At 46.3% G+C, this 24,451-nt stretch overlaps 1 protein-coding gene across 13 annotated transcripts in view; it reads right to left on the bottom strand.

Moving 5' to 3' along the window:
- Positions 1-24,451, bottom strand: part of CAMK2G (calcium/calmodulin dependent protein kinase II gamma) — a 120,189-nt gene that overhangs the window by 49,763 nt on the left and 45,975 nt on the right. For 12 of the 13 annotated variants that reach the window (XR_012663101.1, XR_012663103.1, XR_012663105.1 and 9 more), the window contains exons 3-5: positions 18,106-18,165; positions 2,748-2,802; positions 2,101-2,166 (exon numbers count right to left, since the gene is read on the bottom strand). Coding sequence is in view for 7 of the 13 variants with exons in the window: in XM_075109444.1 (XP_074965545.1) it covers positions 2,101-2,166; positions 2,748-2,802; positions 18,106-18,165 (181 nt within the window). In the remaining 6 variants the exon portion in view is untranslated. Of the gene's footprint in view, positions 1-2,100; positions 2,167-2,747; positions 2,803-18,105; positions 18,166-24,451 lie in introns of those variants that run through there. The other variant, XM_075109445.1, reaches the window with a different exon arrangement.

Genomic DNA, 24,451 nt, shown 5'->3' with positions numbered 1-24,451 from the left:
TGTTAAGTGCAGTGTGCTGCACTCCCCCAGCTCGCAGAAGACCGTGTCTCTGACACTCTCACTGCTGTAACCACAGGGGCAAAAGCAAGACGTTATTTACACCTGTCGCATAAGGACAGCACAACACAACCGTGGGTGAGATTTCTGGTTGAAAACATCTCTTCTGCTCAATATTTACTCAGCTCCCAAGGGTGAATGTGGAATGAGTAGGGATTTTGACAACTGTAACTGGGCAGTAAGCACACCCAGATGCGGGCAACTCAGATGGGTCTGTGTCTTCACTGCAGGATCAGTCAGTCCCCTCACTGAATTCTACAGATCTCAGGGGAATAAATTTGAAATGAGTGAAATGTTTGAGGGAAGGGAAATTGGCTACTGGAAAAGATGGGAAGAGGGTGAGGGGAGGAAGAGGAAAGGAGGTGAAGCACTGTGTATTTGTTACCCCCCACCCCTCCAGAGCTGGCAGTACAATCCTCAGGGTCGGAGTCCATGAATATCTCCCCGCTCCCAAAACAAAAATGTATAATTAGAACAGAGCTGAGTCTGAGCGAGAGAGATTTTCTGGCCAAAAATGGCAAAAGTGTGAGGTGTCCCAGGCGAGCCAAGCGCGGCGGATTGGCACAGACCTCGCTTCCTCGCTCCCCCAGCCTGCTCTGGAATTCAGCTCGGCATGGGGAGAGAAAGGGAGGAGTTTCACTCTGTCATCTTGTGGGCACTGTGAGACCTGGCTGGCTGACAGTCAGAGGGCTGAGCACCCTGAGGAAGGCTCACAGAGCAACAGGCAGTTCTCCTTTTCCCCTAACCCTGCCATAATTTTCCTGAGCAGTGTCAGCCACTGCCAGCTCTTGACTGTTTTAGAGAACAGGCACTGGCAAGAGGTACAGTGGGAAGGGTGATGATTGATAACCTCAAAACGTCTCAACTTCAAGGCAGAACGGGTGCTGTGCTTACAACACCTGTACAACCCACTGAAAACATCTACAGGGCTCTCAGACCTCTCTGCCAGGAGCTCCATCAGAGATGATGAGCCCCACCAGCCTTCCCCATCAGCAGCCGGCTCGCCGCGGAGCATGCAGTGGTGCAGTGCCTCGTGTGAAAGCATCGTGCAATGCCCAGAAGACAGAGGCTGTAAGCGTACCACAGGGAAAGCAAGTAAGTGCCCACAGACTCCACAGCGGTACCTGCACTAACACACCAGTCATACTCTTCCCTTCCTAGCACTCAGTATCGTCTCCCTCACAGTACTGCCTACCAAGCCCACCCTGCAGCAGCACCCAATACTTGCTTCTTACCCCTCTCCTCTCACAGCTCCCTTAATTCCTGCTCCAACGAGGGTTAGGATAAGGCATAAGAACATGGGTGCAGAATAAGCAGGCGTGAAATGTCACCATAGGGCCACTCCCAGCCCCTGCTAAAGCGGGACAGGAGCTGCCTAATCCCAGCTTTGATTCCAAATGCTGCACCCACACTGCATAAACCGCACGGGGACAAGCACAGGCCATTTCAGCAAGCTCATGCACGGGAGATGGGACACACTCAGAAAAAGGAAGGCATAACTCCAGGTCTTTTTAATGTTAAAATATAAAGGTTGTTCTCACATATTACGCCTTTTCTCACTGTGCCAACTAGCCCACAGTCAGAGAGGGGTGCCACAGAAACATAGCCTTCAAAGCCCGCTCTCCCCCCTGCCCTGTAAGCCATTACCTAGATGCAGGCAAACTGAACGGGTCTGCTCAGCAGCAATGGCACATCTCTGGATCCCTGTCTGCGAGAAGGCAGAGGCCAAGCAGGCAGTGCTCCCCTGCCTTTGCTCGCTAAGGACACCGTCATCACCCACCAGAAAGGTCGGGCAGACAAAGCCGCTAGCAACAGGTCTTCCAGCACAGAGCACAGTGTCTGCAAGCGGCAAGGGCTAGAGCCGTGGTGAGTCAGGCTGACCGGTGACAACAGTTTATGCTAGTAGCAGAAAGAGGAATTGTTTTTTCCAGACGGGGAGCAAGAGTGTCAGAACAAAGCCGGGCAGAGAGCAGCAGTCAGGAAACTCATTGCACTTGCCAGCACACGTGGCACATGCACAGAAGGGTCTGGAAAGAGTCTTACCTGGCATCTGCTTCACTGTAATATTCTCTGGCAACAATATCCTCGAAGAGCTCCCCACCAGTAACCCTGGAGCGCAGAAGAACAAGGGAGGTTACACAGTCCGAGCACATCCAGCTCAAGGCTGCACAGGACGTACGCGGCCGCCCGTCTGGGCCCTTTCCTGCAGCCCGCGTGGGGACCCGCGGCACAGGGGAGCCAGGGCAGAGCTCTGCAACCACGGCACCAGCACCGGTACATCCATGCGACTGACGACTTGGACTGGCATTTCGCCAGCAGCATACAGGACACTGTTGACGCACTGGGCACAAATTGCCCATGCCGCTCTGCAGAGCTCAGTAGATGCTAAGCATGGGCAAAACATCCCTCCTCTGATCCCCTCCAGGCTGCCTCGGAGACAAAAGCCAAACAGCCTGCCTATGCAGGATAGCCGTCCTTTGCCATCCCACACTTACACCTGCTGCCAGGAGCCTTCCTGGTCCATCCCCTAACAGTCAATGGACTTTTGTCAAATAGGCCAGAGGTATCTACAGGTCTCAGAAGAGAAAGGGAGAATTAAATTAATGCAGGTGCTTTTTATTCCACTCTTTGTCAACCACCCAGGTGCCCGTATCACTGGAGAAGCATCAAAGCCAAAGAAAGACACTTACAGATCAAAGACGAGGTAATGGAAACCTTCTTCTGAAATACTGTCATGGAGCCGCACTGCAAAAACATAATCAAGAAATGGAGATTTACAGAGCACGTAGCAAATATGACACTTCACAAATCAAACGCATGCACACAGCCAACTTCTCCCTCAACCCAATCAGTCTATGAATTCCCCATGCCCTTCGCTTTGTGTGCTCGCTTAGTGACCTATTTCCTTCTGTTATCTCAAAGGAACAGATGGGTGTCCTTCACATACACCCACTGCTCCCCGGCATCAAAACAAACTCTAACTATCTTAGACCTCCTGTTCGTTCTTCTCCTCTAAGGCTTCAGTATCCTCCTTTCACATCTGCCTACTCTTTCCTCCATACTCACATTTTGCCATACATCCCCACTCATTCTTATTTTCCAAAACAAATCATTTTCAGACTCTCCAAACAAGCCCCCAACCCAAAAACTGACTTCCAAACCCACCTGCATGTCAGAGCCATTGATCCCCCTTCTGCCGTTCATCTGTAAAGCTGCGTGAAGTTCCCTCCCTTTACTTCCTTTTCCTCACTTCATTCTGACTAACACCCCAAATCCTTACCCAAAATTCAGGGCCAGTTTATTTCATTTTTCCTGACATGTTTGTTACCACTGACGTATCTGATCACATTCCCCTTCTGAAAATGTCATCCTCCTTCAGCTTCCTTCCTAGTTCTTCTCCTATTTCTGCTCCTATTGCCTAAATTTACTGTCATCTTTTCCCTTTCCTTGTCCCCTTTAACCTGCAGGACTGGGGCTGCCCCCACGTTGGGCCACTATCCCCAGTATTCTGGAGTCTCTGGAGCTCTAGTCTTCTTTCCCCACGTTGCACTTGGGCAACAACTATTGTATTGATGCAGCCAGCACAGGGCCATTTCTTCCTGTCTGAATCAAAATCTGTTTCCTTGATGTTTCTTGGATTCCTAGGCGCTAATTCTAATGCAAGAGGAGAAACTAAGCCCTAAAGTTCATATTGCTACCTACTCCCTACTTGTTGCTTTTCTCCCCTGCCGGAAAACGTCACTATTTTCCCTGCCAATCAGAATCACAAGCTAGCAATCCTATTTGACTCAATTCCTAAACCTTCACACCCTCACTAGGATGAGTTGTCTTCTTCACATGACTGTGTACAGCCCTTCTCTGTTGATTCACCCAACTAAAGCAACTAGCTGAGACTAGAGCGGGTCTCAGTCACTGCAACACCTTGCAGTCAAGTACTGACCAAACATCACCGTTCCCATCCCTACAAGAAAAAGCTTTTTATCCTGCTCTGTCGCTTTAATGGTACCTTTGCCTCTCCTCCCTGCCTTCCATTCTCTTCCGCATAAAATACAGATGACCTGTCTTGACTTTTCCCAACATCATGATTTTCTCTCTGCCGGTATCAAGAGGTCAGTTTGCACCTCTTATTGGCGCATGACATCAGCTACCATCGCCGTCTTGGGAATGTTTCAAACTAGCACTTGGCACGTGCTCCTGCCTCGTACGGAACAGCTTTTGCAAATGTTCTCAATGCCCTCCTCTAATCCTCGTTGCAGCTCTCCTTTGCTAAGGCACCCTTCCACATGCACATAAACTCACACAAACTCAAACTTGAGAGTAGCACAGATGTGCAGAGACCACTGCCAGTACCTTTCCTAAAAGGATTTCATTCTTTACTTATTCTCTCTGCCTGTACTTTCCTATATTTTTCCTGCCTTTATTTACAAGCCCTCTGGGCTTGTCCCTTGACCAATTTCCTTTCCTTAGCATTTCTACTGCATCTAACCACAGGGGTTTGGGAGGAGGCCTTAACACAGCACAATGCTGAAAAAAAGCAAGTAGAGTTACACTACCAGTACAGCAGGTGTTTCAGGTACAACATGCTGTTCCTACATCATGAAAACAGAGACACATCACCTTCAAGAACTATGTTCCTCACATCATTTTCTGCAAAAAAAATTTTCTTCCAAGCAAGCAGTTTTAGTTGGCTTTGTAATAACTTCAATGCAATACCACTTCGTTTACAAGACAACTTGCCTCCCGAGCACTTGGCAGAAACCGTCACAGGCGGCATTACAAAAATGCAAGCAAGAAGAAGGGTATTTCCTAGGAGAAAAGATTTCCATTCAAGACTGGAAACAAGATGGGAAGTGGCTTAAACAGACACTTGGATTCCCAGTGCAAGGCAGTTTTCACTGCACTGCACCAGACTTTGAGGTGAATGCAGGGGACAGGCACATGAACAAGAGCTGAGACCCAGGACACGGGCAAAAGTCTGCAGGGACCGTATGAAGAAGGAACAGGTGGAGAAACTTCAAGGAAAGCCAAATGTGTGAATATGGTCACGTCTGGTGATGCCTGGTGTGCACGAAAAAGCACTCTCCTTCCTCTGGCACCTGAAAGGTCAAAGTGCTGCAAGAAACACCAAGCAGAGGGGAGAGCGGCACGAATGAAATCCTGGTGGGGAGGAGCACAGCCACCAGCAGGCTGAGAGCAGCGCCTGTGCAAGGCAGCAGCAAGCACATCTGCAGGTAGAAGTGAGAAGTAGTGAACGATAAACTCTGACACAAAGATGTGGGCAGCACACCACATCAGAAAATAAAACATAAATGAGCTGATTGGTGCTATTTCTTTGTTGTGAGGTAAGCAATTTTGTCAGACACATTATGAAAAGGGAAGGAAGTAGCAATTCAGCTGGCAGAGACTGGCAGAGGCAGCAGAAAGAGCCTTTAAGGACAGTAAAACACTATTTGCGTCCTTAGGTGAGGAACCATGACAGGAGGACAGAGATAGTTCATGAACAGCGATGCTGTACATCACCCTGGGGCTACACAGCAAAAGCAGGCCTTGGAGGCAGGACGCAGGTCATTAACTTAACAAGGGAGCTGTTCCTTGTGATGGTCCAGAGCAATGCTGGGACAATATCTGCCTGGGATTTAATCTGCCGAGGTAACAAAGCTCAGGGAGTAATGATAGAACAGCAAATCCCAGACAAGCTACAGGAAAGATGACAGTGGGCCCTACCACCCTGCAAAGTAATATTTAGCAACAGCTCAAAACATTAGGCTTAAAGTGTGGAGGGGGACAGCAACGACGGGAGTCAAAAAGAATTAAGAAAAGTCCGTGCCTACCAAAACTCTCGTGACTTTCAATTCCAGCCCACACCTACTTCATACCGATGCTGATGGGAAGAATCAAAAGCAACGCCTAGTAGCAGCACAGCAAGGGCGCTCAGTGCTCATTCACCCTAATGTTTTGCTCACCTACCCTCCCGCAGAGCCACAAAAGCCTTCCTGACCAGCAAGGATACTGCAGTCGGCAGCTCTGATGCTGTGGTTCACTCTGCTGACACACAAGTTCAAATGCTCTGCTTTCTATTACAGTGCTAACTACCAGGGACTGTCAGCTTAAAAACATGATCTGCCTTTTCCAAAACCATTCAGCCAGGCCATGAAGTGGCATATATTCAGAAGTAACTCCACCACCTTTAGCTCATGTCAAGGATAAAAGCATTTACAAAGTTTCTCGGCCTCCTCTCCACTTTGGTTCATAAATACGATCCACATTGTGTTAACATTCATCATAAAGACACAAAAACGTCAGATACCATCTGATACCTCCACCTCCCAGACAGCACAGAGCCCTCTTTGCTTTAAAGATGTCCTATGAGAGTGCCCTGCACCTGACGGCAGGACACAGGCTCCCAACGGCCAATTCCAGGAGTGGGTAACAGGAACGCGAGTACTGGGCTCTCCGTTTCAGACATTTTCCCATGAAAAGGGGATCCCATTTGTTCCACAGGCTGATGCTCCTGACACACCGTCTAACAGCTCCATTACTACCACAAGTTCAGCTTCAACCAAGCAGTTGAGCACAGCCCACAGAGGCTGCTCGTACCGGTTGACATGAGAGGATGAAAAATATAATCATATGTAGATGCTGGAGAGGTAAAGGATTCCCCAAAACTAACTATCCATGATAAGAAAAATTAGAATTAAAAATAAATGCATTCATCCAGTTAACCTTTTCTTCAAACATCTTACAAAACCCTTTTTTATCCCCTCATCAGGGGAGCCGTGCCGTCCGTCTCTAGTGCAGCAGTCGCACATCGCAAAGGGTCTTCAAGTCGCAGCAACAGGGAAGTTGCACAACAGCAACACAGGGTCTTCCAAAAGACAGCCAAACTACCGAAGAGTCCAGTACTTGCCAAGGGACCTGATCTCACCCTGTTCACCAGAAGATGAGGCAGATTATGTCTATTAAGCGATTCTGTTGCCCAGAAGCAGCAATTCAAACCTTATTTCCTTCCTAACCAAACACTTTTAATGCAGGGATTCTTACAGTTGTAGAAAATCAGTCCCTGCCAACACCACGCACAGCCAGGGTCAACTGATGACTGTTCCCATGTCAAAGGTCTCTGATGGATGGAAAAGCACTTACTACGATGGTTAGCAAGAACCGACAAGGAGAGGGGAGTGAGAAAGAAAACAGAAGCAAGTGAGATGACGAGGCACTAAATCAGTTACAGGATATGGCGAAAGACTTTAACCAAGGTTTTAGTCAGAGCAGAGAAAAAAAGTTCCATCCCCACAACGAACAGAGGGCTCGCAGAGTTCACAAGCACATCCAATTTTGTAAGCCTGTGAAGTCTTACAGATAACTGCAGAAATAATAAATAAAAAACCCACAGCACTAGTAAGCAATGCCAGAACAAATGCTATCCAAAGGAGCAGGATCAGTCACAGACTGTTACAGGAACATCTTCTGCAACAATGCCAGCTAGTTGGTCAGCAGAAAGTGTGCATCACCACTTGGACGGTATCTCCAAGAGCACACAGAGTCTGGGAGAGAGAAGCAGTGGTTTCAGAACAGCATCTTGATGAAACAATATTTTCAGCAGGACACGAAAGCAGCCTAACTTTCTTCATATACAGTCCTGAATCTGGTACGGTATCGGTACTCCTCTGAGGGTAACGAGTGACTGCTGCATAAAATTGCGCCTCCAGTTTCAAACGCACGCCTGTAACTCTGCACAGTTGAAGAGCTGTGATGCATCACTACACGCAAGGCACAACCTAGCTAACTGGTTTGAGTATCCTTTTCTTCCCTCAGTCTCCTCTCCAGCCTCATCCTACGTAAACTGGTCTTACCTGTACAGGAAGCATCTCCCATAAAACTGGCCTTTTGGAAAAATAACGAACAACAGAAAAAAACAGTGAGACCAAACCACTGCCTTTCCCCAAAGACTCAGATCTTCAACGCTGCCTGATGCCAGTTACACACATTATCTTCTGCCTGTGTGAGTACGTGCGTGCGCGTGTCAGGTCTGAGGCCCTAATGCAACCCAGAGCATTTGCAAAGCGCCTGATACCACAGCGAGTGGCTCAAGGGGACGTGCTGCGGTTACTAAACCCAACAGCAGCTGGGTACCAGGAGTTCAAGCACTTTCTAAGAACATCTGCTGCAAGTATTACTTTTCTCTGCCTGCTGTCTTCAGAGTCTCGCTGACATCTTGCCTCAGGAACAAAACTTCAAGCCAGTACTTCAAAGCGTTTCAAAATCCTCACGCAGGTAGTTTTTGTTTTAGAAATAATATAATACGCTATGATACTGACTACAGAAAATTAAGCCTTTTAGTGAGAAACAGCAATGTAACAGTAACAGTCATGCCACGTGGTTTGCATTCTCTGCCTGAATAAAGTGACCCTATACAGGCAGCCGCAGCTTTCTGATGCCTGAGTGCGATACGAAGCAACTGAGCATAAGAGGAAAATCTCCCTCATAACAAACTCTACCAGCCTAACACCAGAGCAAACCGCTGCTGAGTCATGCAAAGCAAGACTCCATGAATGCAAAAGTTGAAGTGAATCATGAAGAAGTCAGAAAGGAGCTTTCAATTTTTATAAAAGTCCACCTGAACTACAGAAACTTAAAAAGACACTGAAAAGCAACAGGCATCTCATTTTTAAAGGGCCACGTTTAAAAGGCCTATCGATACTGGGGTCACAACACAGATTATGCGTAGCCTAGATTTGACCCACATCTTCCCTTTACTCTCCCCAGTGTGCTGAATATTATCTTTTTACTCTCACGTCAAGAAACAGACCAGGAACATTTATGCCTGCGACGTCAGACGCAGGATGAACATCGCCGTGTATCCCACACCCACAGCAAGCCGTGGAGCAGGGCTGGCCGTGGGCTCAGCCCATGGCTGGGGTGGGCAGGCTCCTGTAACCCAGGGCCGTTTCTGGCAACCTGCTGCAAGTAGATCTCTGCAAGCAAAGTAGTTACCGAAGTCACCGCAAAAGGCAAGCACACAAGGAGAAGAATAATTTCACGGGACAATTCCTGGTATATTCAACTTTGCAGTTACTCATCTCTGCTTAGCAAAAGGTAACATGCGCTGAAATAAGCTTGCTCCTACATACCAGTGGTCTTTGCCTGTCCTTAGAAACAGCGTTCAAGCTACAGAGCAGGGTAATCTTGTCTGCTAAGCCTAGGTTCACTGGAGATCCTAAGCGCAAAGCACCTGGATACTACAGGAACAGGAAGGACGCTATCCGCCAGCTCCCTCTGCACCAACACACATCGCCTGCTGTGGTTATAGAATACTCGGGGCTCTCAAATTAAGTTGCCTGTGTTGCAGTACCTGCAGCAGAGCCAACACGAGGCAACAGAGATTTCTGGTTGTCTCCTGGGTCATGGTAATTGCAACGCAGTAACTCTCTCATGCCGCCTTAGCAGCGCAAACTCAAAAGTGCTCTGGGATCTTCTGGACTGAGCAATGCTGTTCAGAGGTCAGCCGCTCGCTAGAAACCGCCGCAGCTTCACTTCTCAGCAGTTTCCAACCAGGCAACAGACACTTGCCTGTATCATGGAGAAAGGGAGGAGGTAAGAGATCCCACAAGGGGCATATTTCAAGAGACTGTATGCCAGAAGAAGCAGAATAAAACTGGAGGCTAAAACCTGCCTGCTGCTCTCTTCCAGAGATATTCTCCAACGTGCTGGGAGATGCTGAAACTACAGATAGAGATACACGTGGCCCGGCAGACTGCAAACTGAGCACTACCGTCCGTGGCAGCACAAGTGAACCAACGCAGATGGCTACCACCCACTCTCCACTTCCTCAGCTGCTCACCAGCCTGGGCAGCCAAGGTGGGAATTGTCCCACCACCTCCGAGCCTGGCTGTGCGCCATGACACTTCCCGCGCGGTTCTCGTCACTCGGGGCGCCTGTCCCGCGAGGAGCCACCGCCAACCTGTGACCGCCTGTGAGCTGGGTGCTCAGCTCCCGCCCCAGCTGCTTCTCTAATTACATTAAACACACAGGATTCAGCTGCAGCTGCTCAGGCTGCTTCCAAAAGGACTCTCCTTTTAATTAAAAATTTGCTATTAAAAAGCATTAAATTGTGTAATGCAAATAATCCTCTAGAAATCATCTGTTCCAGCAGCTAATGACCGGCTTTGTTAGAGCAGCAACTAACAGCAGCAGGACAGTTAGCTAACAGGACACAGCATGCTGCTGTTCACCAGCCCCTTGGGAACACGGGCTCTCCCTCCTCTTCCCTCCAAACCCGACACAGCTGACACTGGCTACAGCACGCTGCACATACACCAGCTTGCCGTGAACTCCCCAAGCCCACAGCATTTCACCCCAATTGCTTTGGAAAATGGAAGAGAAGAAGGGCTTGTCAACACTGCCCTGGTTCAGGCAGGACCAAGCCGCTGCAGGCCCTGCAAAGACAGACAAGGAACAATCCTAAGGGAGCATGAAAAGGGACACACACACTCACTGTAACCTTTTTAACACTCTGGCCCTAAAAAATAAGGTTAAAGCAGCGCCCTTTCTGCTGTACATGGTGTGAAGTCAGGGGAAATTCCCTTGTGCGCAGAAATTCACAGCCTAGAAAGCAGTTGTAGGGAGAACAGTATCTTTCCTGTTAAGAACCTGGTCCTTCTGCAGAGGTAAAAAGCAAAAGTAAAAAAGAAAACACAATATATTTTTTAAAAAACATTTCAGTGCCACCTAAATGTTATTGTTCCTTTGATTTTGCAGTGTCTGTATTGAAAGGCTGAAGTTCAGCACATGATACGTAACATTTAGTATGCCCTACTTAAACATTGCATGAGCCAAAAGAGTGCATTAGCAGGAATATGTCCTGATAACAGTGCGGTCATGACCATCCAGAATTGTTATTAATAATTTCCGATTATCCACATACCAGATAAGCAAAGTACTTTTGGTAACAACTGGTATTGTACAAGAGCTTTTTCTAAAAACTCCCAAAATAATAACAAGCCAACTTTACTGGTATCTCAGAGAAAATACACAGAGAGCACCCGCTTTAATAGAACTTATAAAATAAAGATAGAGGCCACGACAAATTTTAAGGTCTCTCACACAGGCTCCGCAACTTTGCTGCACACATCCCCGCTGCCAGGGGCGAACCAGCCGCCAGTGCTGCAAGGCAGTGCTCCCGCCCATGCAGGCGGGCGATCCGCCCCAGCCCCGGACTTTCACCGCTCCTTCCTCGCATTGCCCAGGACAGCCTTGCCCCGAAGGACGCTCCTTCCGCTCCCTCAATGCTACTCTAAGTAAAGGCGGGGGCAGCGGGGCGTAGGGGAATCCTCCTCCTCTAACTTTTGCAGTACCTTTGAGCTTGAGTGCACTGAGCCTGGCCATCATCCCACTTTTTTTTTTTTTAAGGGATTTCTTGCATACAGATAAATCTTGCTGCTAAATAGATGAATAATGGAATCCAAATACCTGCCTAGTACAGACCACAAAGACATACAGAATAAACATATCCCCTGGCAAGGAAGAAAATGCAACTTTTACTCCATTCCCATATTATGTGGGACTACAGTGGAACATTTTTCTTAAAACTACAGGAAAAGCTATAGGAAGAAGAGGCAGAAAAAGAAGAAAACAAGAAGAGGTAAATAAACAATAGTTAGTGAATGAAGTAACTGGGAGAATCAGAATGAGAAATAAGAGCTGGACTGCCTGGGGTTTTGGGGAGCCTCCTCTCAGCCAGACATGCACAGGCGCTCACCTAAGTCCCAAACAGCGCAGGGACTGGAGCTAATAAATGGTAACTTGCACATCAAAGGCTCAAACTTTCCATCAGGACTGCACTCTGGCTGGTAATCTGTTTGGCAGGGGGTTTTGAGTGTTTGGTGGTTTTTTTCTGCTTTTGTTTGTTTGTTTTTTGTTTGGGGTGTTGTGTTTTTTTTTTTTGAGTGGTTTTGTTGTTGTTGTTGTTGTGGGTAGGGGAGAAAGAGGAGAGCAGGTTAAAGGCATACAGCCAAGAACATAATTGTCTGACCTCTTTGGAAGCACAGCAACTTGCTGTCCCTCTCAGACAGTCCCAGGACACTTCCAAGGAAAAGCTGCTCAGTAACTGAGAAAGCTGTAAAGCATAACTCTTGCTCAAGGTCTCTTCTCCCCCCATCCCCACACCATGCCCTCTCTGCACCAGTTTCACCCAAGAAAAGGAGCAGTCTGCCAGCAACAGAAAAAGCAGGGCAGCAGCTTTAAACAGCGGGCCAGGCGCGGGAGCATCCCACTTGGAAATCACTGAGCTTCCACAGGACAGCAAGCGTGGCCAAACCACTGGAGAATCCCCAGCATTTTAACTATTCTTTGCACATAACATCCTTTCTGTCCCAATTGCAAAGGCAGCCTGGATGTCTGCAGCCAAATGAAAACAAGGAAATCTGCTGTTTACAGCAAAACACAGCCTACGGCTTTTTCTTGCTTGCTAAGGAAGCAATTCAAATCTCCTGTTAAGGAAAAGGTGATAGGAAAACATTCCAAGTGGCAGCAGGGGGTGGAAAAGTGAGAGCCTGCTTTTCAAGAGGAGTATCTCATAATGAGGAATGTGTGAACCTTAAGTTTTGGCTGATGCTGCTAAGACAGCAAATCCAGTATTAGGTCTGCAGGCATGATCAATGCACCCCATTTCCCACCCAGGTTAGTTATAAGCATTGTGGGATTCTCCAGCCGGGCTGCCCACAGAAACACAGCATCCTTCTTGGTCCTTGCAGCAATCTGCACTTTGATGGTAACCATCATTTAAGGGCACACAAACTGGAGACTTTTTTTTATACACATCCATCAAAACCACTCCCATGAGACAGAGGTAGTAGGAGGACAGACCACTTGTCAAAGGAGATAAAACTGAACTGGGTCAGAATAAATTCTTCTAATTCACAGGAGATTTCGATACCATTTTCTTTCCATTTTAATCAAGGACATGCCCAAAATTGTGGTTTATTCTGAGAGAAGCCAACAGATAGAACTTAAAATAAAAAGAATTTAAGCACAAGTATATTTTGGAGAAAAAGTCAGAAGTAGAAAAACCTGAAAAAGCAATAATTCTGATAGATGCTGAGGACAGCATTTCACTACTGCTATAAATTCCCTCAAATAAATTAACTCTGAAGCAATTCAGCAAAGGATATGAAGGCAGAAATCAGAAACACAATTTGGCTCTGGCTCTTGGGCTACTACCAGCCTCTCTTAAAATAAGAATTTTTATTATTCCTGACCTAAGTGCATGCAGTTCTTCATAGCAAAGGCTGCCATGAGCTGGGGCGCAATAGCTGACCAGAAGTGCTTAGTTTGAACTATGAACAAAAGATATTAAAAAACTACTTTTTTACAGCTAGGTTAAAAATATCTAAGAAAGAGTACAGCTCATCCGGTGACAGATCCAAAGAGGAGGCGTATATTTAGACTCGTGTAACAAAGAAAATTCAGGAGGAGGAGAAGGGTAACACCTAACAACACGGTGGACAAAATCCATTGCACAGAGCATACTTCATGGTGCACTGAACAAGCCACAGCCCTACTCTTGGAGAACGCAGGAATGCTAGAGAAGAGTTTTCAAAACTATGAATGAGGATTTTTATCAGATTTTGCATTGTTATCACTTTGGGAGTCCTTGGACAGGAGAGGTCATGTCCAGTGCTGGGCTGAACTTCACGCCTGCACTGAACAAGCCTGCAGGAAGATACTGGGGTTCCCAACCCTGTCCCTGCTCTAGTACTTGATGGGTGGCAGGAAGCACGGGAAAAAAATGAATGCTCCACAAGAGAATCCCTGTGCAGTGAATTAATTACAGGACTTAAAAATCACTGACTGAAATTAAGTTTACAGCTAAGCAGAAGACCAATGAGTTGTTCCAGCAAGCAAGAGTTGATATTCAACGCATTGTAAGTTTAGCTCTACAATGAACAGAAGGCAATAGCCAAGTCTCTTATCTTAGCCATTGCACAAGCTTCAGTGGCACGATCAGGAAAGTATCTGCAAATGAAGGATCAGGGCTATGAGCGTGCTTATAGAAACCTGCTTCTTTCCTGCAAAGCAGAGACCAAGGGAGAAGAGAGACACATCACTCTTCTATGTGTTCCCAAATACATCCATGTCAAACACCCACAAGATTTATGGATAAGTGAATCACTGGAACTGTAAGTTGTTCAAGAAGTTGAATTCCGTGACTCTTGCCAGCTTCCCCAGGCATTTTATCTGCTTACAGACAGTGGGGTTATAATGATGTTGCCTTCTGCCTCCCTTTAATACTCCCATATCCTCAGTAATGGGTGCATCTTTTTTGCTTTTAGAACAGGATGGAGTGAACAGATCACTGATTGACCTCCATCCAGTTCTGCTGAATTTGGTGGGCATGACTCGCAAATGGTTCCTCTGGACCAGAATGCAAAACACTCTAGAAAGTTGTCAGGAGGGAAAAACAAACAACCACAAATTTGAAAGTTTGGGAAAGAAGTCCTTCCTCTGCTGAACTGAAGTCTGAGGTGACCAGCTATAATAGCACATTCACATGGATGGTTCGCAACGAGAACACGGTACCTACCATGAGTCAGAAATCAGAAAGTTGCCTCAGGTCAACTTTCTTCTGTCCAGACAAAAAACCTTACTACAATGCTAAGCCCTTAGAAGGATCACTCCACTGTGATTACCTTTGCCATAATGTGCATTTGAAGACAAGCAAAACACCCAATTACAGAGCAATAGCCTATAATTAGGGCTGCGATTTGATGAAGGCGTGTTAGGGTAACTCAGAAGGTGGTCATTTCACAAAGAGCAACAGCAAACAGAAATATCACCATTATTTTGTACCCAGAGTAACTGGTAGTTATTGGAGTAGCAGTGTTACGGTCCGTGTGCTGCAGCCCAGAATCTCCATAGCAGAATCAACTGTCTTGCAGCAAATGGATAAGAACCACAAATTCAGCAATAGGTTTGCCTTATCCTGGGTACAGGCAGGAGGGAAGACCAGCCCAGCTCACAGTCCTGACTTTCACTCCTCTGGCCCGGACTCACCAGAATACCAAGTATTCATCCAGAACAATTTACAACACAGAATGGCAGTAACCAGGTGATAACTAACTGCTAATAAACATTTCAAGGAAAAAAACCCTATTGCTACGTCAGAGCAACATGTTTCTCTTCTATGACAACACAGCAAGTCCAAGGAATACAGAAGCAGCAATGCCTGTAGCATCTGGACTTCAACAAGGCTTCTGACAGCATCTTATGTGCTATTTCCATAAGCAACTTGGAAGAAAACGCGTATTCAGGACTAGCTTACAATGGTGTATACACTCACTGAAAAACAAAATTGATCACTGTCAAACTGAAACAATGCATAATGTGAGATCTTCCAGAGAGTTTGTCCAGAGTCCAACAGTTTTCAGCAGCATTATTAGTTATCTACATGATGCAATATATGGCATTGTTATTAAAGGTCATGTTACTGGGGGGGGGGGGGGGGGGAGTTGAACCCTATTATACTATCAGAAGATAGATCAAAATGGTCTTGACAAATCTGGGGGGGGAACCCACAAAGCAGATCTCTTCCTACTTGTTTTAATAAAGACAAATGTACTGTACACTTCGGTACGAATCCTCATCTATACAAGATGGAAAAGTTATTTGCTTGCCAGAGGTTCTGCAGAAAGCAGTCTGGAGCAATAATGCATCGGAAAACAAACGTGCATCAACAATATATTCAAATGGCAAGTTTCACAGGCTGATGTACAAAACGAGAGTATCTTTGGTAGGACAGGTGAAGCAATTTCCCCCACTTGTCAGCACCGACACGGCCTTAGTTCGAATCTTATGTCCAGTTTTGGGCATCACATTTCTAGAAAGACATGAAGCAACTGGAGAGAGTCCAGGGAAGGAAAGGGGGAGGGGGGGAAAGACCAGAGGTCTAGAAAACATGACATATGAGAAAAGATTGAAAGAACTGGGTTTGTTTAGTCTGAAGAAAAAGAAGACTAAAAAAAAGACATGATAACAGTCTTCAAATATGTAAAAGATTGTTACAAGAAAGAAAAACTACTTTCCACACACGATCTGGACAGAACAAGAAACAATAAGCTAAGACAGCAGCAAAGTGTATTTTTTCTAATGTCTAACTGACAGAAAAAATGAAACATTTGAGAGATTGCCACTAGGGGCTGTGGAAACATTGAAGGTTTTAAGAACAAACATTCCTGGAACGAGCCAGGTATGTAAGGTTTTAACAGGACTGCTGAATGGACCATATAACTTCACGAGGTCTTATTCCACACACTTTGATTCTGTGTTGAAGGCATAAAACTTAATTCCTTTACTGCTATTTGTGACCACCCGTTGAGTTTAGAATGACCAGTCTCTTTATCTTAGAAGAAAAACTCTTCTTTCTAGGAAGACAAAAAAATGTTCTGCAGAAAATGCAAAAACCACCGACATTCCCCCAAACTGTCTTTTCTAAACCACAATACAACAGAGGACAAGCATTGCCATTCATTACAGATGAGGAACAAGCTGTAGAATTGAACTAGGAATGTGATATGTTTCTGGTTTTGGTGTGGTTTACTTATAAAAAGTGGTTTTCCTCTTGTGTATAAGATTCACTCTGTGAGAGGCCTGGCAAGAAAAGATGTAAGAAATGATAATAAGGAGAAATGATGAAAGTGAAGGCCAAAATAAGAAGTTACATCACCTACTAAACTAAGTGCAACAAGTCTTATGGGGCAAATCAAGCTCCATAACCAGCTAATATGATTTTTGGTCATTCTGAACATTGCAAGCAATAAGTTTACCAGCCAATACCCTCATCAGTGCAAAGTACTGTAGGAGGTGGTCACTGCTCCTCTCCTCGTGCCATACCTCCACAACTACACTCAGATGCAACAAAGCTGTCTGCTGAAACGCTGCTACTAAGGCGCTTTGCATTTTGTGAGGTCCCGAGCTTGGGGAAATCGCTGCTTCATCACATACGGAATAGGCTAGAGATGCTAGTCCACAGGGTAGGCTGTAAGGCACCTTTCTCCTCCCAGGTCCTCAGAGGACAGGAGCAAGTGATTACAAAGCTGAAAGTCAGGAGACCAGACAGATGCCCTTAAAACATGATCTACACTGACAGATAGGCCTATGCAAAAGAAAGATAATGTAATACATCACAGGTTTCCCAGACAGGGATATTAAACAGTGGTTTGTTTGAAGGTGGTGTTCGGTATTTCTTAATGTTTTCTTAACTAAATTAACCCAAATTAGACCTTAGCTAGGATCCTAGAGGCTTTATTTATTTAAAGATCCTAAAAAGGGGATTATTAATGGTCCAAATTTTTTACTCAAAGCAACTTCCAGCTATGTGAAATTTCTCTAAAAGAAAACTTAGGACAAACTTCCATGGTGCTTTGGAACTAGATAAAATCCATGCCCTCTCTCTACAGTTCAGTAAATAATGTAGCTTTGGCTGAAATTGTGCCTTATTTTGCCTCTTTCTGTATTTCTAGACAAAACTATTCTCTTTACTCCATTTTTTTCTGACCACTGCCAAAATGGGTAATTTTGTTTTAGTCTCTTGTTTTGAGAGCAAGCGGCCACTGTCACAAGAAGAGCTGACATACTAGCCCACCCTCCTTTAACTTTGGGCATGTCACTGAATACAGCATTTAAATCGATACATCAAAATGTGCCGAGAAGAGGAAAGAGAAGACAGGCGTGGGGAAAACAAATACAAGCAGCTCACTTCCGTTGCAGAATGTCAGACGAGCAGACAAGAGTCGTGCATCACCCAAGGAGCAGGGATAGCTGTGCATGGGTGAGCGTACGGGAACACAGCACACTTCGGTGAACATCTGGGCCAGGATGCTAAGGAATGGGACAGGGTCATAGCAGAATTCGTCAGAGGGGAACTGAGGTGATTTCAACGGGCAAGTCTGATGAGTTGCTATGAACATTCAGAATACACCTGCTCTCTTACAGCGCACTAGATGAGACACGTTACTCCTCTCTCACCCCCATCCCTCTGAGCCCAAGGAGGTTTACCAATATTTGGATGCTTTAGAAGTCGGCAGATTCGAGCTTCACGTTCCAGTTTCTGGTGATCTGAAAGAGAATAAGAAACAAGGCGTTAAGTACCACAACTCTGAACTAAGCTCTTGTTCATATTAAATGGATAAAGGAACACTGTGACCCAGCAGACATCGGGCTGGGAACTGCTGGAACGCGACTGTCTCCCAGCCGTTTCGGGCGAGGACTATGTGGCCAGGCTGCAGGAGGACCTCCGCTCCCGCCACAGAGCTAGCACTAAACTGATATTCCCTCCTTGGATTCAAAGTCAGTAGCAGCCGAGTCAAAGACACCGCTCTTCTGTCAGCCTCACGAATATGCAAAGGCACTTCCAGTGACATCCCTTCAGAGACCTACCCTCTTCTCCAAGGCTGGAGAGAAGGAGGAAAAGTCTCTGAAGAAATAGCCCATACAATGGGAAAAGAACTGCTTCCACTCCAGAGAAACACGGGGAAAGAAGGGCAATAGGAGGGAGAAATACAGAGCTCCTGCTAGTGCACAGCCATCACATGAAGTAGGGAACTCTGCCAGCTCCAGTGAACTGTAAAGGTAACCATACTTCAGTACCCATGGACGAACTCACTGGTGAAGGGCTGACCGAGCACTTCGAGATCTCCAGGCGAGAAGTTCTGCCCAAATGCTAAGTATGCGTATTTCGGCCCAAAGGCAACATCAGTTCAAGCACAACTGTCATCTGGATTAAATAATAAAGTATCAAGGAGAGTAAAAAATGGTTTCTCCTCCTTAGAAACGCAATGTGAGTGGGTGCAAGGAAAGGAGAGGGAGCTCGAGCAACTCTGCCCATCTCAGGCAAGAAGCAGGGGGCCTTTTAGCCACTGAGGTTCAGACAGGAGATGTTTCACTACAGCAGTGGCTGAGTCCTGAACTTGCACTATAAAGCCTCCATCCTCTCAAGCGAGATGCTCGCATTGGACAAGCACAGATTCACTGAAAGAATCCAAGGGAGGCAAATCTCTTAGGCAGCCCTGGCAGCTGCTCAACTCTGGACTTTTGGGGATGCAGATGCCTATAAAGAGGTACGAAGCAAGGACTGCCCTTCCTCCCCAGTCCAGCCAAAGGAACATAGCAAGGGGAAGCAGCAGTCCTTGCCTGCTCTTAACATTTCTTCTGTAGCAGATCTTCAGCAAGCAGACTTGAAAATACACCTTCTCTGCATCCCCTGACACACAAGTCTTCTCCACAGGAGTCAGCAGGACCCTTGGCTGGTTCGGCTACTCAGCAGATCACTGGCAGGAATGCAGCATCCTCTGATTTACAGGACACCCACTGGAGACCCGCTTCAACAAAGCCACACTGCCCGAGCAGTCTGTGCAACTCCACGGTCTCTGCACGGTCTTCCTTCCCCTTTGTAAAGGAAGGCTTTGGGCAACTCTTCTCTGCCCCATGAGCAGAAGACAGAGACCCCGCTAGATCTCAGCTCAGAATACTTTTCTCTCCCAGGCTGGGAATAGCAGCTTACAGCACTGCAGGATTTCTGTCTTCTTTCCCACTGCTGAGCTGTAGAAAATGTCCCAATTAATATTTTATAGGGCTGGGATGTGCTTACATCCTCATCTGCTACTGTTCAGGGATGCGGGAAGGTAAATTACTCCTTTCATCTCTCCTTCCTTCTCAATCCTGGAAATTGTTGTTGTTGTTGCATATATTTTACAGTTCTGTGCCAGAACCACTCTCCAATAAAGTAGCAAGCAGCAAGAAAGCCTGGAGAGCTTCCATGCTCCCGAGGCCTTGGTGCAGTGCAAGCGCTTTCTCACCTGCATTGCTGGGGAGGGGCAGGGGTGCTTTGGCTTCCCTTTTGGCAGCAGCTCTCACAAACGAAGTTTTGCAAAACACAGTGGCAAGGAAATGGACTGTGCTGCATACTCTGCACATGGGCCAGATTCTCACAGCAGGACAACAGTTTAGGATAAACTATCCACAGCCCACTTGCACGCCTGGGTCTTGCAAATTCCCCACTTATCCTCCCAGCTCTACTTGGAACTCCTACAGAAGGGGATCCTTCATCCACCCGGATCATGTTGCCCTCGTGCACAGTTACACTTGCTGAGAATCTGTTCCCAAGTACAAGGACATGGGGAAGCAGACAGCAAAAACAGCTGAGCAAAGGGGGAAGAAGAGGTAAGAGCTCACCACGTGCTACTCGGCCACCGAGTCCCGAGAGCCAAGACAGACAGCTGATAGGAGCACGGCTCAAACAAAATGACATAACCATCAAAATGCCACGGGAGATGTAAATCAAGAGCAATTGCTCCCCTGAAATCCTACACCACCGTGCAGAGGGAGGGGAGCGGGCAGGGCAGCCAGTGATCATGGGCAGCAGCCACACCAGAACTTGTGACAAGAGGTCATCACCCCACGCCCCGTCCCTGCAGCACCACACAGCCTGGCCAGGGACCAGAGGAGGAGTATGGCGCTCCAGTCACAAGGTACAGGAAACTATTTCTGGTCAGGGGGAAAGCATACCACACTCTCCTGTCGCCAAGGCAACAAAACAGGCAAACTCAAGCACAACTTGCAGAGAGCAAGCACACTCCAGCCCCGGGAGCACCAGCCAGCCGCCGCAACTGAGAGCAGCGAAAGGTCAGGCTGGGAGGGTGTCCTGCATCGGGTCCTGGAGGATCACCTGTCCCATTATAGGCAGCACCAGAACAGAGCCCAGCCTGTGACTTGAAAAGGGTCCCCCGCCCCATCCCCAAAGACAGCCCCTTTTTAAATCTTTCTCCATCACCCGGTGGCCTTCGCACAGTGCAGGGACTTGACTCCCGATCCAGGGATCAGTGGCAGAGTCGATTTGGTACTTGCGGGGAACAACCCAGTACCTAAATGCATAAGGAATAAACATGGAGCTGCAATTTTTCTACCTTTCCCTGGTCTAACAATGGTTATTCACAGAAGGAGATAGAAAAAACAAAATCCTGTGAGTCCAGGAGAGCTGTCAAAGGCTGGGCTTTAACACATCTCTTATATGGGGTCCCAGAGAACCTTAAAAATGCAAAGTATCCTTAACTGTATTAGAATAATGATGAAAAGATGACATGAGTTCAGACCCCTGCCCTACCAAGAGCTTGTGGAGCAAATCATTTCTCCTCCCTCTGCCCAAAAGATCAAACTTACTTCTGCAAACCATTTGTGGAGTGAAGGTGTTTATTCTTAACACACCGTGGAAGTAAACCTCATAGCTAACAGAAACACAGCAACACATCCAACCTACCTTGCAGGATCCCAGGCCTGGGATATTATGTCTATTTCCCACCTTTCACAAACCATGAATTTCAACCAGCGATTTCCATAACTTGCCTAAAACACAGCATATCCTTTAGAAAACACAAGGGTTCACATTCAAGACTTCAAGTGATAAATAAAGCATACACCCACAGAAGTTACTCCAAATGTTAGTTATCCTTCCTGTTAAAATTTAGCACTGCTGTTCCAAGTCTGAATTCATCTACCTCCTGCTTCCAAATATTGGATTTCATTAAGCTCTTTTCCTGCTACGTTACAGAGCTGTCTAGCCCTGAACAATAGCTGATGCTTAAAACTTAAGTACAGGATATTACAAACACTCATCTAATATTCATTTACTGTTTTCCAGCCAAAAAAAAAAAAAAAAAAAAGAGAACCTTGCTATTTGGACAATCCTTCTATCTACAGTCTGAAGCAATGAGTATCTACACAGACAGAAAAGTGCAGTCTACATAGCTCTTTTGTAACAAAATTTAAGATGTAAATGCTTAAGGAGACGGTGCTTAAAAACAGCAGGAGAAAACTTTCTCATTTTTGAGACACAAACTGAGGCATGAATATCAATTTCTCTTTAGTAGTGCTTTACATGATATGATTTCTGCATCTTGGTTCAGCATGTGAGACTACATTTAACCCATTAACATTATTGCCCTGCAAATGCTGCACTAAGTGTCATTCTAGTAACGTTAGTACTGTTTATTCCGAGTATACCTGATAAGAAACTGCCTATTCAGAGAACTGGGATTTCTTTGGGTTAGGTTTTGATTTGTCTAGGGATTTACTTTAATAGAAAACAAGAGCGATTGCGCTAGCGTCATTTGTGAGAGGTAAGGACCTGCAAAAACAAAACGGCTTCATTTCGTACAAACATGCAGCCCATTCACTGGGACGGGGCTGCTCGAGCACAATGGATGGACAGACGTGGCCGAGCAATCAGTAATGTCACAGCTGTAAGGATCTCTAACTGAGCAGGTTAAAGCAAAACCAACCCTGCCTGAGTACAGAAGACAACAAACCAAGACCAAATGCAAACCAAACCTAAATGCATCAAACTTCAGCAGATAAACAGGATAACGTGATGTAAAAGAAAGGTGTACCCAACAGAAATACAAAACAAAATGCAGAGCGCTTTACTTCATGAAAACCTGGCAATCTCCAGCAAGGTGGGGAATACGACTGGTTTTATACTGATGCACGTTTCTTACTCTTTCATACGAAAATCCTTTCATTGCCTGACCACTTCAGTCTGTTACCCCAAAGTTGCAGTGACAGAGATGGATGAATAACTCAAGACCCAACTTCTCGGCTCCATTCTTCTCCAGGGAATCACCTCCATGCATGTAGTGGCTAGAGTAGAAAACTGGGCTGCTTTGCAGGAGATTTTCCCTCAACAGGTCTTTCTCCTCCAAGGATACCCAAGGCCTGGAGAAGGACCTTTTCAGACATGCACAGGGCACAGGACATCTACAAATCCCAGCAGTCTAGAGCTGTCAAGTGAGAACATTTACATAACAAGAAAAAAAAAAGATGAAGAAAAAGGTCACTGTGCCTAAATCAGCCTGTTTGGAAGCTGTGCTGAGAAGGGGCTGCCAGAGGAGCACAGGGAGACCTGTCTGTGTGGAGCTGAGGTACACTTGCAAGGGGCAGAGCCTGCAGAAAGACACCTGCAACAAACCCAAAAAAGAGCTCAGTCCCAAGCAAGTGGGGTGAGGGCTGAACTTGAGCCGGGAAGCAAGAGAAGATGGTTAGGTGTCAGGTGCCGACACTGCTACCCTGCCCAAGCAGCACAGCACGAAACCCTCCCGGCTTCAGACATAGCTATGATGCCCTGACTGACTCCCGCTCCCAAGAGATGCGGCGAGGGGTTTTGTTTCAGCTGCAGGCAGCTGCCGTGCAAACACGCCTCCAGCCAGAGGAAGAAGACAGCATTGAAAACTAATTGAAAGAGTGGACAAAACGGTTATTAAAATAAATCAAACCAAGACTTATCAGTGAAAGTGATTAATTTCACACCTACCAGAAAACAAGGTGGAAAAAGGTAGTTCTACCATACTTTCTTCAACAAGCACTAGAAACAGCACCATTTCGGAACAGTTCTACGTGCAAAGGCACACACCCACTGCAGCATTTGCTGGCTCGCTTTACCAAACTGCAGCTATACCCAGGTCCTGTGGCTAAACCTCACTCTTTATTTAGTACACCTGCCTTAACTAAAAAACAAAACGGGGTGGGGGCAACTTTTAGCAGCCCGAACATTTAGCTGCCCCAATGGGAAGGCAGATTCTTTCCTAAATACAGTAAAAAGAAGCAGCAACAAAACTAATGCTTAGTTGTGAATCATCTGTTTGATGAACTGTGTCATGAAGACAAGAAACCCCTGCTCCTCCCTTTATCGATACACAGTCTTCCTGCTCTCTGCCGGAATATACAACCCTGCCGCTCAATACTACAGCCCACCTGTCTTCATCCTGCACTAGGACCACGCTCTATCATTGCTGTTAAAGGAGGCTTGAAGCTATCATTCCTGTGGGAACACATTCTAGATTACATTTCTGAGAATGGGAAGAGTCCGGAAGAGGAATCAAACCCAAAGCAATAAATTCAGTTTGATTGCTGTCATCGTGCCAATTCCGGGAGACAGTCAATTGGTGCCAGCTGCTAAGATATCATTTGAGTTCCTTCAAGACAGAAATCGAATTTGCATCAAATACATTTTGTAGCATCAGACCAGTCTGAGCCTTCAGGTTCCTTCATGCTTTTGTTTGCTTGTTTAAGTTTAAACTTCCTCTCTGAGACATTCCCAGCAAAAGAGAGCTACCTCCCTCATACTACATTTCAAGCCGCAGACTTCCCCCCACATTCTCTTATTTGTCCAACAAGACTGTGCTACAGAACAGCCAAGACCTCTCAGCATTTGCAATAGGGTGGCACAGGACGGTATGCCATGCCACACCACCACTTCAAGCATGAATACCAGCAAGTCCTAGATTGCCACCATTTCACCTGCTGCAGAAGTTAGCAGAAACAAAGAGAAAATCATCCTAGGACTTAAGAATGA

The sequence above is a fragment of the Phalacrocorax aristotelis genome, chromosome 14 (assembly GCF_949628215.1).
Source record: "Phalacrocorax aristotelis chromosome 14, bGulAri2.1, whole genome shotgun sequence".
Classification (NCBI taxonomy): Eukaryota; Metazoa; Chordata; class Aves; order Suliformes; family Phalacrocoracidae; genus Phalacrocorax; species Phalacrocorax aristotelis.
This window is presented reverse-complemented; position numbering and strand designations above follow the sequence as displayed.